Source organism: Dromaius novaehollandiae, chromosome 3 (genome assembly GCF_036370855.1).
Source record: "Dromaius novaehollandiae isolate bDroNov1 chromosome 3, bDroNov1.hap1, whole genome shotgun sequence".
Classification (NCBI taxonomy): Eukaryota; Metazoa; Chordata; class Aves; order Casuariiformes; family Dromaiidae; genus Dromaius; species Dromaius novaehollandiae.
In genome coordinates this window covers 115,263,820-115,275,182 of record NC_088100.1, presented here as the reverse complement: position 1 = coordinate 115,275,182, position 11,363 = coordinate 115,263,820, and the positions used below count along the sequence as shown (strand labels likewise).

Sequence of the window (11,363 nt, the reverse complement as noted above, 5' to 3'; positions counted from 1 at the left end):
TTTTGGATGCCCGTGCATCCGAAGCCCCACACCAGAAGCACCTGATTCGGTCGGTGGCTTCCTAGGTAAGTCATCAGGCTTCGTTCCTCTGGGGTTACTTATGTGCTAGGGTTTGTGGATGGGGAGATGAGCGTCCGCCAGTCCCTCGTAGGCGACATGCCACGCAGGCTGCAGTGGGTCCCACCGTGGCTGCTCCAGCCCTTGGCGCTCATGTCTGCGGGGCTGCTGGCCTCCTCCCGGCTGGTAAGAGGTTAGGTGAACTCAGGTTTAACGTGAGCATCTCCTTACAACCCAATGTGAGCTTTTCAAACAAGGCCAGGGTTTAATCTCAAACTTGTGGGATAAGTCCCCACCTTGTCCACAAGCTTTTCTGCCACCCAACGCAGCCGTCCTTTCTAGTGGGATCCCCAGGCATCATGCTCCTGCTGCAATACTTCGGTGCTGCCTGCGCGTTGCAGCCTGGCCGCCCACCACGGGCTGTGGGCACCTAGACCCAGGAGCCATGACGGTGCTTGGTACCGCAGCCTTAGTGACACATTTCACAGATGGAAAAACACCAGTGAAGATAAGGTTACGCATGTGGTTGGGGTGTTTGCATCTGCAGGATCAGGCCCTTCCTCTGCAAGCACTGTGTTCACAGACTCCTAGCCAACACTACGGCGGACTTTGGATTTTACTCAAAGGTGTTTGTAAGAGAGAGCTGGTGTTGAGGCTGCATTGCATTGGGGTGGGGTGTAGTCACCCCACCGGGGCAGGCAAAGGCTACAAGTGGCTTCATCAGCTCAGCTTGCAGTGAGGAGCAACCCACTCCATAGGACGCACAGTGCTGCTAGCTGAGTGCTGCCTTACATGGATGAAAGCGGGACAATTTACAGGGCATTCATCATACTTTCCAATTTAATTTGCCTCTTTATTGGAGCTATATAAAGCCCACGCACCCCAAGGGCTGGCTGGCCATACAGATGTGGAGACCCTCCTTCCTCCCGACCCCTGTTTTCAGCACGTGAAAGCAGCCGTGCACTTGATGACCAGGATGAATGATCATTGAGGATCCCCTAACCCTGCTCCAGGCCATTAACTCCCTTCATTTCCAGCATTGCCCTCAGACTATATCTTTCTCATTGCTTAAACGATCACCCAGGCAGTGAAATCCAGCACTGAGGACTGTGAGGACGTGACGAGTCCCACCCTGCAAGCACTGGCTGCCACAGGGCCGCAGCAGTCAGCGTGGCGCATCCCCAGCCAGGCGCTTGCTCTGGGCCAGGCGTCCTAGTGCTTCAGACCTACTGAAGCTGCTGGAGAACCACTGAGGATTTACGCAAAACATCAGCTTTGCTGAAATGAGTCCAAACACCTTAACTGCGGATTTAAGTCCACGGCATCCTGGTTGACACATGCAAGGAGAGATGCATATGGCTATATTCCTTCCTGAGGAAGGGTTAATGTGAGCAGATGCACTTGCGTGTTTTCTGAATCAGATCCAAAGTTATCAAACATACCAGCTTCTGATAATGTTCAGGGAAAGGATCCTAAATATACATGGCTATGTGTATTATTTTCCAGATCAGAACCTCAGTAACCATCAGATGCAGATGTCGGACATTTTCAAGAGTTGTTATTTTTCTTTTGAATTACTATTGGAATACATTTAATATACATATGAAAAACTATAAAAGTAGAAAACGAAATTATGACTCAGTTCTTTACCCCAATAAATAACAAACCACTCTGACTTCAAGCCAAATTATGTCATTTATTGTGTCTCTCTCTCCTGCCTTACTACTGCAGCAGATATCTCATCAATTCAGAGACCCAAACGGACCCTGAAGTTACAAAAACATGGTATGTTGGAGAAAGAAGAAAGTCTTTACTTTGCTTTAAAGTAGCTTGGTAAATCAACTTTCCAGTCCCATGAGAAAAGGTTTAAAAAATTAAGTCTGTACCAAGCTACTGTGGTCCTAGGGGCATTGATAAGGAATATGGAGAATATGAGATATTGTGGTCATTATGTAGTTATTTATGCTCCGTAAGCCTCAAAGAAGTAGAGTGGAGGGTTTTTTTCATTATTTAAAACTAGTAATTGCTTCTTTTCTAAAGGTAACCATAGGCACAGGTAATTTAATTGGAGTTTGAGGATGACTGTTAAAAAATATTAGGGTGATAGCAGCTGGGGGATTTGTTCTGCAAAGTCCCCCCATGGTATGGACCAGCTCCGTTGGTCCAGCGACATGTTTTTCCAAGGGATCATGCCACCAGGGTGGCCCGTGACAAGGCCGTACAGGAGATGCAGTGCCCTTTTCTGTGCAATTTCAGTCTTTTCCCAGCTGTACTGATGCTAATGGGAAAATGGGAAGCCGGGTGCAGAGCAACACTGGGACGGCTGTGCGTGTGTTGGACTGCGCAGAATCACCTTTTCAGCAGTGCGCTTGTTAGTATAAATAAGATTTGGGGGGGGGGGGGGGGGGGAAGTCGGGCTCCATCCTGTTCTGGAGCATTTATCTGTATTATAATGCCTGTGAAATGAAAAGCCATGCCCATCTTCCCGATTAACATATCAAATGTTTCCATGCGGCAGATCTTTGTTATGCGAATTGTATCACAAACTAAATTTAATTAAAACCATTTAGAGCTGTAATGAGGCTTTCTATCTGCAAGGACAGAGCTGAGCGGTGCAGGTGAGATGTGCCAAGCACAGGCGAGCCCCAGTGCGGCGTCTGGAGCGGTGTGGGCGCAGCAGCAGCGAGCCATGGCACGCAGCAGTTCCCGGGACGGCATAGCCACGCTCTGCCCCACGGAGCTGCTAGGAGCGAAGCCGGGGCCTCGCGGGGGCTGGGACCCTGCGGCGGGCTGCAGGGGAGCCGAGCAGGGCCCAGGCATCTGGCCTCTTTGTGTCTCCCGGTCTGTCCGTGCTGCATGCACAGAGCGACGCGTTTCTGCTGGGTGCCCCCGGGAGGACTTGTGCCCTGGGCCTCCCTAAAGGATGCCCTGGGCATCACTTGGGAGACGGGGTCCGACGCCGTCCGAGAGGACTTCCACAGCCATCGGAAGACGTCCTTTGAGCAGCTCCTGCTCTTCATCTGTGGTGCTCACTGGCCTTCCTGGCCCATAAGAAGCTGTACCAGGTGGTGACTGACTTGCACCCGGGACTTTCCAAGGCCAGAGAGGCAGGGAAAAAACAAAACTTCTGGCCAGACATGTCTGGCTGCCAATATCCCTTGGGGTGTTGAGGCCCTGGTCTCTTTTCCAGTGTATCGGTTTACAGTCAAAACCACAGCTTCGCCTGGACCTGATGTCTGAGTCGAACTTAGTTTCCTAGGAATCACGGCAGTGGGAGCATACTGGTTTGGTGCTTTTGCTAGCAAGGCGAAAAGTCTCATTTCTCTTTCTACAGAAACTCTGCTATGCCAACAAATAGCCCGCGATTTCCTAAGCAGCATCGCTGCAAAGCTCCCCAGCAGCCCACCGCCCTCCGCTCTGAGCAACAGAGGCGGCTCAGCACCAAACCGAATGAACCTGGGGAGCGAAGCTGGGAGAACAGCAGTCCTGGACAGCCAGCACTGCCTTTAGCTCGGTCGGGTTGCCGAGACTCAGTGGAAAAGGCAGTAGGAAGAAGAAATACCCTCCCTCCCCCAAAATCCTTGTGGCACCACCCTTGCTGGAAAAGCACTGACCATTCAGTGCTGGAGGACTAGGATGGGAGTCCTGCATACCCAAACCTTCATGCGCTTGGGGCAGTTCCTGGCAGCCAGCTAGGTGGCTTTTTAAGTGAAATCACCAATGACCCCCCCCCCCCCAAATACCCCCCAACACTGCCCCAGACCCGATGTGTAGGTTTTGATTCAGCTGCAGTGAGCAGATCCGTCAGGACTGGCTGCGATGCCTTGTGGTCCTTTTCACAGCCCAAAGGGGTTTGAAGGCGGACGCTTTGCAAACGGCTGCGTCACGCAGCGTGTGGGGGGCGCAGCACGTGTGGGACGCAGTGTGCACAGGCTGCGCTGCCTCCACCCGAGTGGCTCCCCAAACCACCCGGCTGCAGCCGGGCGGCCGCATCGCGGGCGAGCAGCCGCAGGGGAATGAGCGCGGTGCCGGAGCTGCCTGCAGCGACAGCTTTGGCAACACCTCCGCTAGCCAGCAAAAGCCTTGGAAGGGTTAGGTGTTGTTTTTCCCCAAGGCAGAGCATGTCCGCCCCCCCCCCCCCCCCCCGGAAACAGCCAAACCACCCGAACTGAAATCTTTCAGCCCAAACCGAGCTCTTAACACATGCGTGCAACAAGGCATCCACATTCGCGCCTGCCGGTCGAGCAGGAGCCGGCTGCCGTCACGGTGGCTCTGTGGCAGGAGAGGCAGCGGGAGGGAAAACGTACGGCTCTGCTGCGACACTTGCTAGAAAGATGTCATTTGTGAAAGATGTCACTTTGTGAAAGACGTCACTGCCCCAGCGCATGTTCTCACCCCTTGCTAGCTTATGCTGATGCTATAACAATTTTGCTAACAAACAAATTTAAGGACTCTCTTTCCAAGCAAAGTGGTGCAAATCCTACGTACATCAGACACAAGCCCTGGACTGCCCGTACCCAGCAAGGTCGATGAGCAAAGCAGCTGCTTAAAAAGCCCCCCAGGCCCTGCGAGTCCCGGCCCGCGGGACACAGCAGCCCTGCCGCTCGCACTGCGGAGGCTGCTGGGGGACCGGTGCATTTTGCTCTCTGCTCATCCCCGGTCCTGCGAGCTCTTCCCGCGTGCCCTGGGGGCTTAGTCGCTTCCAGCCGGGGTGACGGCACGCATGCCCTCCCGAGCCAGCCGGCCGCTGAAGGATGCTGTGGCGTGGGGACGAGCCAGGAGCAGGTTGGAGTCAGCCACGGCGGGACGCAGCTCTGCCCGCTCACGCCAGGCAACGACCAGGCACCTTCTTAGGAGCAGAAATGCCTAATTTTTCGTTTCTCCCCCCCACCCTGCAAAGTGTCCCATCCCCTTCCCGGTGTTTTCACCCCTTGGCTTGCAGGTGTGTGTGTGGGGGGAATGGGACCTTATCGGTGCCTCCTTCCAAAAGGCAACGGGGGAAACCAAAGGGATGCACCAAGCCTCCCCACTCCCCACTAATTCCCCTTTAATTAAGCTCATTAGAAGGCGCTGAGCAGCCCGGTGCCGCCACCGCGGAGGGAAGGGCGGGGGCCGCGGAGGAGCAGAGGGTGCACAGCGGCTGAATTTGAAAATATTTTATTTTGAATAGTAAATAATTATACAGTCAAAACAGTTCTATTGAAGCACTCTATAAATAGCTAACAGTTAAGAAAATAATGTGTGTAGAAAAAGAGATTGCATCTAAAAGTAAGAGCTGTCAGTTGCGCAGGATAAAATGGTTAAGATTGTGTGTTATTCTAGGTATAAAAGTTAAAACCTTTTTTTCCTTTTTTTTTTAGCAGATCCCTTTAGAAAAAAGAAAAAGATCTTCTAAAATGCACAGTGAAATGGCAGGAGGGCGCGGGGACGGGGGAGTGCGGGGGGGGGGGAAACGACAAAAAGCGCATTAAAACATCCGCGACCAAATAATCAATCAATCAATCTCCATAATCAATATAAATAAATAACCAATAAATAAACATAATTACTCAAACCAACATATACAGATAAAAGTCAAACCGGTGGGGCTACCTCGGGGGGGACGGAGGAAACGGAACACGGGGAAGTTGGCATGTCACAGTTAAGGCAGTTTCTACAGCATTTTTTTTTTCTCTCCTCTCCTTAAAATCATCTTTTCTCCTCCGGAGACCATCGAATAGCGAGAGTTCAAGGCATTTGTGGCTACGACTAAACGAGAGTCGCTCTTCAAGCGGTTTGATTTGTTCGCGTTAAAAAAACGATATAATAAAGGGGGAAGGGGTGAAACGGGGACGGGGGAGGGGGTAAAGCCGTGAAGCCGGATCCCAGCAGTTCGCAAGCCGTTATTAAAGCTAATGGCGCGGCGCCTCCAGCCCGGGGGCGCCGCCGGCACCGCCGCCCTCCCCCCGCCGCCGCCGGGGGGGCCCCGGGGGGCGGCAGCGGCGGCGGCGCCCTAGCAGGCGGGCCGCAGGGGCACCTGGAGCAGGACGACCTGCCGGTTCTCGGAGGGGTGGCACTTGTTGATGTGGCGGGTGAGGCCCGGCGAGCTGTAGAAGGTGGCGGGGCAGTGCTTGCAGGGGAAGACCTGGGCGGCGTGCAGCAGGCGCAGATGCCGCTCTTGCCCGCTGCGGCTGGGGAAGGCCTCGCCGCACACCGGGCACAGGCGGCACGCCGCCGCCGCCGCCTCCTCCTCCGCGCCGGCCGCCGGCGGGTGGCCCAGCAGGTGCTTGCGCAGGTAGGCCTGGCGGCGGAATCGCTTGGCGCAGCGCGGGCAGCCGAAGAGCCCCTCCTCGGAGCCGGCCTCCGAGGCGCCGCCGGGGCTCGGCGTGTCCCGCTCGCTGCCGCTGCCCGCTTCGCGCTCCGCCGCCGCCTTGGCGGGCTCAGGCGCCGCCTTGGTGGCGGGCGACGGGCGCGGCTTGTGCCAGCGGCGGTGCGAGGCCAGGTTGGCGGGGCAGGAGAAGACCTTGTCGCACTCGGGGCAGCGGTACTCCACGCGCACGATCCGCGAGCACTTGTGCTGCGCCAGCGCGAAGGGATCGCCGTACTCCTCCTTGCACAGCTGGCAGATGAACTCGCCCAGCGGCCGGCACCCGCCGCTGCCAGGGCCACCGCGGGCCTTGGCCGGCGCCTCCACCGGGCCCTCCTTGATCTTCAGCCCCAGCACGGGCGATGTGGTGACCTCGTCCTCGAAGGTGAGCTTGCGGATGGCCTTCGCCTTCTTGCCCGCCGGCGCCTTGGGCTTGCTGGGCTCCGCCGCGGGGCCCAGCGGCCGCTTGGCGGGCGGCGGCGGGCGGACGGCGGGCGGCAGGGGCGGCGGCGCAGGGCCGGCGGCGGGCGGCGGCTCGGCGTGCCCGGCGGCGGCGGCCCAGAGCTTGAGCTCGGCGGGGGCGAAGAGCAGCGAGTCCATGGTGCTGGGCACGGCGGGCGCGGGGAAGGACTCGGCCGAGATGGGCGAGCCCAGGCTGAACCCGCGCTCCAGGTACTTCTCCCGGCTGACGGGCCGCGTGGGGCTGCGCAGCGCCTGGCACGCCGCATCGGGCGTGCCGAAGGGCACCGGCGGCGGCGGCGACTCCCGCCGCGGCGGCGGCGGCTGCGGCAGGGCCAGGAGCGGCGGGTCGGCGGCGGCCGCCTCGCGACAGCCGCGCACCCGGTACGACACCGGTGTGGGCCTCCTGCTCCGCTTCACCAGGAAGCCGCGGGGCATCTTCGGGCCGCCACGAAGGCACTTGAGGGCGGGAAGGGAGGAGGTGGGGGGGGGCGCGGCGCCTCAGTGGCGGCCGCCTCCCGCGCCCCTGCGGCGGAGGCGGCGGCGGAGCAGCGGGCGGCGGCCGGCGGAGGCACACGCGTCCCCTCTGCCTGCGGCGCCGCCGCCGCGCCGGCTTTAAGCGGGGCGGGGGCCATTGTTCTGGCCGCCCGCCGCCGCGCGCAGCCAATCGGCGCCGCCCGCCGGGGTGGAGCCGCCGCGGCTGCACCTGAGGGGGCCCCTCCCCACGGACCCCCCTCTCCGCGGGCGGTGGCACGCGCGCCCCGCCCCCCGCCTATCCCCCCTTCGCGCGCGGCGCACGTGCCCGCCCTTTGTGCGCCCGCCCGGCGCGCGCCGCGCACCCGCCGCGCAAGGGGGAGAAAGGGGGGCGACACGCGCCGGGCGGGAAACGCCGCGCAACGGTCCGTCCGGGGAGCCGCGGCGGCGGCGGCACTGCGGCTCTTCAGAGCCCCGGCGGTGGCCGGGGCCGGGCTCCGGGAGCGCAGCGCCGGGAGCTCCCCGCCGCCCCCGCGGGAGCAACGAATTGTTGATTGAGGGCGCATCGGGCTGGGGGAGCCCTTTGGGGGTGGGGAAGAAAACTCGTTGTGAGAAGAAAACTTTTATTGTTGTTATTACGGAGAACGCGTTTCCTCTGGCGGGGAAACGCTCCTTCTTCGAAACAGTCGCCCAGCGCAGCGCCCGAGGGCTCGGCGAGCCGCGACCCGCGGGTGCCTTTCGCTTGCCGCTCGGCGCCGGGTGCGAGACGGAGCGGGGTCCGACCGGCTGCCCCGCGCTGCGGCTCCGCCACCTTTGTGAGGGAAATCAGCCCCTCGCCGTTGTGGTGTGTGACCCCCCCCCGCGATGCTCCAATTTGTGTCGTTACCCTGGAAATCGCGCCCGTCCTCGCTTTCCCGCTACACGGCGCTTGCGGAGGGGGCGGCGGCGTGAGCACACGACTCCCGGGGGCAGATTTTTAAAATCTTTAATTTTTTACCCTTTAGATAACGCGGCGAAATTTGTACCCTTTGCGGGGGGGGAAGAACCCAACCTGCCCCCCGACTTCGCAGTGGAAAAAGCAGGCGAAAACGACGAAACTGCGAATTCTAACCCCCGGCAAGCGGCGGAGGTGCCGCGAGGCTGCTTTCTGCGCTTGTTTTGCTGGTCCCCGGCAGCTGGAAAAAAAAAAGAGAAAGAAACAAAAAAAATAAAGCGGGGTGAAGGGGATAAATCCCCTCGCCGCGGCGTGCGGGGCGGGGCCGCGCACAAAGGGGCGGCGGCAGCGCCCCGCGGGCTCCCGGGGCGGCGGTGGCGGCCGTTGCCGCGGGCGCCATTAGCATACAGCTGCGCCCCCTCCCCCCCCCGCGCGGGGCACGCGCCGTCCGCCCCGCCCCGCCCCGCCCCGCCCCGCCGCCCGGGGGCGCCCCCGCCCGCCCGCCCGCAGCTGCCGGGTCACGGCCGCGCGCCCCCCCTCCCCCCTGCGCCGTCTGTCCGCGCGGGGCCGGCGCTCGGCGGGAACAATTAACGGCCGCGCCGCGGCATTCAAACCTCACGTGCCATCTGTTGAGCGGGGCGGGGCGGGGGCGCCGCGGCCCCTCAGCGGCCGCCCGCGGGCTGCGCGTACATGGGCAGGTGGCGGCCGTGGCCGCGCAGGTAGGCCAGGACGCGGCTCGCCGCCCGCTGCTCGAAGGAGACCGCCGCCAGGTGCCTCTCCAGAAGCTGCTGCGGCGTCTCGTCCGTGTCGTCGCCGTCGCCCGGGCCGTGGAGGAGCTGCACCAGGCCGGCGCTGCTGCCCACCTGCAAGGGGAGGCGGCGGAGGGGTGACACTGCGTGGCGCCCGCCCGCCACCACCTTCCCGTCCCCTACCACCTTCCCGTCCCCTATGGCCTGCCCCCGGGAGGGCTCCGGCCCCCGATGTATCGGAGCCTGAGGTGTAGTTCACCGGCCCCTTCTGATTTTTTTTCAGAGCAGCCCCAGCTGCTATTTGAAAATCAGACCATTATTTCTTATCGATGACAAGTGCCTTTTCCAGAAAATCTTAGGCGCACATGTGCGTCCTACAGTAGGGCTTCAGCAGCTGATGTAGGTGCAGAAACGCAGCTCTGCCATCTGCATGTTTGCATAGCTGGAGCTCTGCATGTTGAAATAAACACGTTTGCGGTCCTGCAGGAGGGTAAACATGCCAAGCATGATCGCTCGGTTTTCAGTGATGGGTGAGAAAATCCTACACCCAAGCCACAAGTTAAAGGCAATGTTGGGGTCAAAGTCTCAATGCATAGCTTAAGAAAAAATTAGCCCCCAAATCAGCTGTACCTCTCTTTCCTACGCGTGAATGACTTATGACTAGCGTACGCTTACTTAGATATTATCCCTAAGTATATGAGACTGAATTGCAGTTTCTGTGGGACTGGTAACCAGAACTGTCTGCCTTTTGTACATTTACGTGCACAGTTCTTATGTTCATCTCTTTTGGATGTGTCGTTTTTTCCTCATTTTTACATTTCACCGCTAGTTCGTCTGCATGCTTAAATGAGCTGCAATGTCAGCCACAGGAAACAAAGGCAGTAGGTCTTTTGCTCTATATGGAAATACAGCCAATTTCAGAGCTCTTATAATATATTTCATAGGTGCACGTGTGACATGTAGTAAATACAAAGGTAGTTAGAATCACCGTGAGGAAAATCAGAATAAAAATGCAAAAAGTAGTGACAAAGTGGCGTTCGGATACAGATGCAGTAACGTATGTTCATGTAAGCAATTCTGACTCATAGAGGTGTTTTCAGCGAGTTCAGTGAGACTATTTTTGTGTGTCAGGACTGCTGCCACAAGAAAAGGGTGAGGCAAGTAAGTCTTTAATTCTGACATTTGTAGGACACCAATTCCCCTTTCTCTCAAGTTGTTCACATTTGCAGCATGTGAAGCAGGGCTGAGTGATGGCAAGAAAAACACTTCTCATCAGGCCTTCCGTTCTGCACAGAATTTCATTTTGTGTTCTTTTATAAATGTCTTTCAAGAGAATCTAAAATAAAACTGCACTGAGGCACCTTCTATATCATGACAACAGAAGGAAAATTACATCTAGCCCTTCTGGGAGGAGGCAGGGGTCGGGCATTTGTGTAGCTACAGCTGTGACACATGACAGCACACCACAGTTTTGGCCATATAAATGAGTGGGCTACAGTCCACGCGGCATCTCTTCCTTTTGTATCCATTTATAGTTCTTTCTGTTTGTTTCCTACACTGTTAAAAATTCTATAGAGTGAAGGCTTAAAAAATGCAGTCACACAGAATTTCAGTATGTAAAACAAAAGCAAAAGCAGCATGAGGATAAACGGTAAATTGGTCCCAAATAGTGGGTTGGAAGTATCAAGACTCAGACTGTAATTATGTTTTAGATCAGCTAGAAATTCATATTTGGGGGAGAAGCGGGGGGAGGGGGTGTCTTAAAATTGTCCGAAATCTGCTGTAGTCTGAGGGTGCTTTTCATACAATGCAGTGTACTTTAGATTTTGAGAAGGCAAAGTTATGGACTGAGCCTTTATGCCGAGGTCTGCAGTGCTAAGACTGAAGCTGCAGCATTAGCAAACATTTTCATTTCATCCTTACTCAGGAAATCCAGTTATAACTGAAAAAGCGAGCTGATTTCCCTCTATCAGCTACAAAAGCCATTCCCAAAAGCAGTAGATGTTGAAAGATTTACTTCTCATAGGTCCAGATAGTTTAGGATGGCAGGTAGTGTATTCATATTATGAAACATTTTTTTTTAAAGTGGTAACTGAATGCATAAGCTTACAGATTTTGCTAGGGAGTTGCACTAAACTGCATGTATAATGCAAAAATGCTGTGTAAGAAAACAAAGTAACTTAATTACAAGTTCTACTGGCAAATTGGAAAATATGTAAAAATAACAAAACTGCTGAAACATATGCTGAAACATGAAACATATGCTGAACTTGGTGAAATCCCTCTGTTAGGTATTGAATATGTTCAGGTTTCCCAAAGACAATAGCTAAACAGAAATGTAAAG

At 56.7% G+C, this 11,363-nt stretch overlaps 2 protein-coding genes across 2 annotated transcripts in view; both read right to left on the bottom strand.

Annotated features, from left to right (window-relative positions):
* Window positions 1-5,198: 5,198 nt before the first annotated feature.
* INSM1 (INSM transcriptional repressor 1) lies at window positions 5,199-7,419 on the bottom strand. The gene has a single exon (XM_064509886.1). The coding sequence runs from the start codon at window positions 7,298-7,300 to the stop codon at window positions 6,050-6,052; it is 1,251 nt and encodes a 416-aa protein (XP_064365956.1). The 5' UTR covers window positions 7,301-7,419; the 3' UTR covers window positions 5,199-6,049.
* Window positions 7,420-8,304: 885 nt separating this feature from the next.
* The window catches only part of CFAP61 (cilia and flagella associated protein 61), a 134,891-nt gene continuing 131,832 nt past the window's right edge, over window positions 8,305-11,363 (bottom strand). The window contains exons 26-27 of the mRNA XM_064509885.1: window positions 8,885-9,133; window positions 8,305-8,511 (exon numbers count right to left, since the gene is read on the bottom strand). Of these exons, the coding sequence (XP_064365955.1) occupies window positions 8,933-9,133 (201 nt within the window). The 3' untranslated portion in view covers window positions 8,305-8,511; window positions 8,885-8,932. The remainder of the gene's footprint in view (window positions 8,512-8,884; window positions 9,134-11,363) is intronic.

Coding starts and splice junctions, on each gene's coding strand:
- INSM1 (XM_064509886.1), bottom strand. CDS start 7,300: ATGCCCCGCGGCTTCCTGGTGAAGCGGAGCAGGAGGCCCACACCGGTG.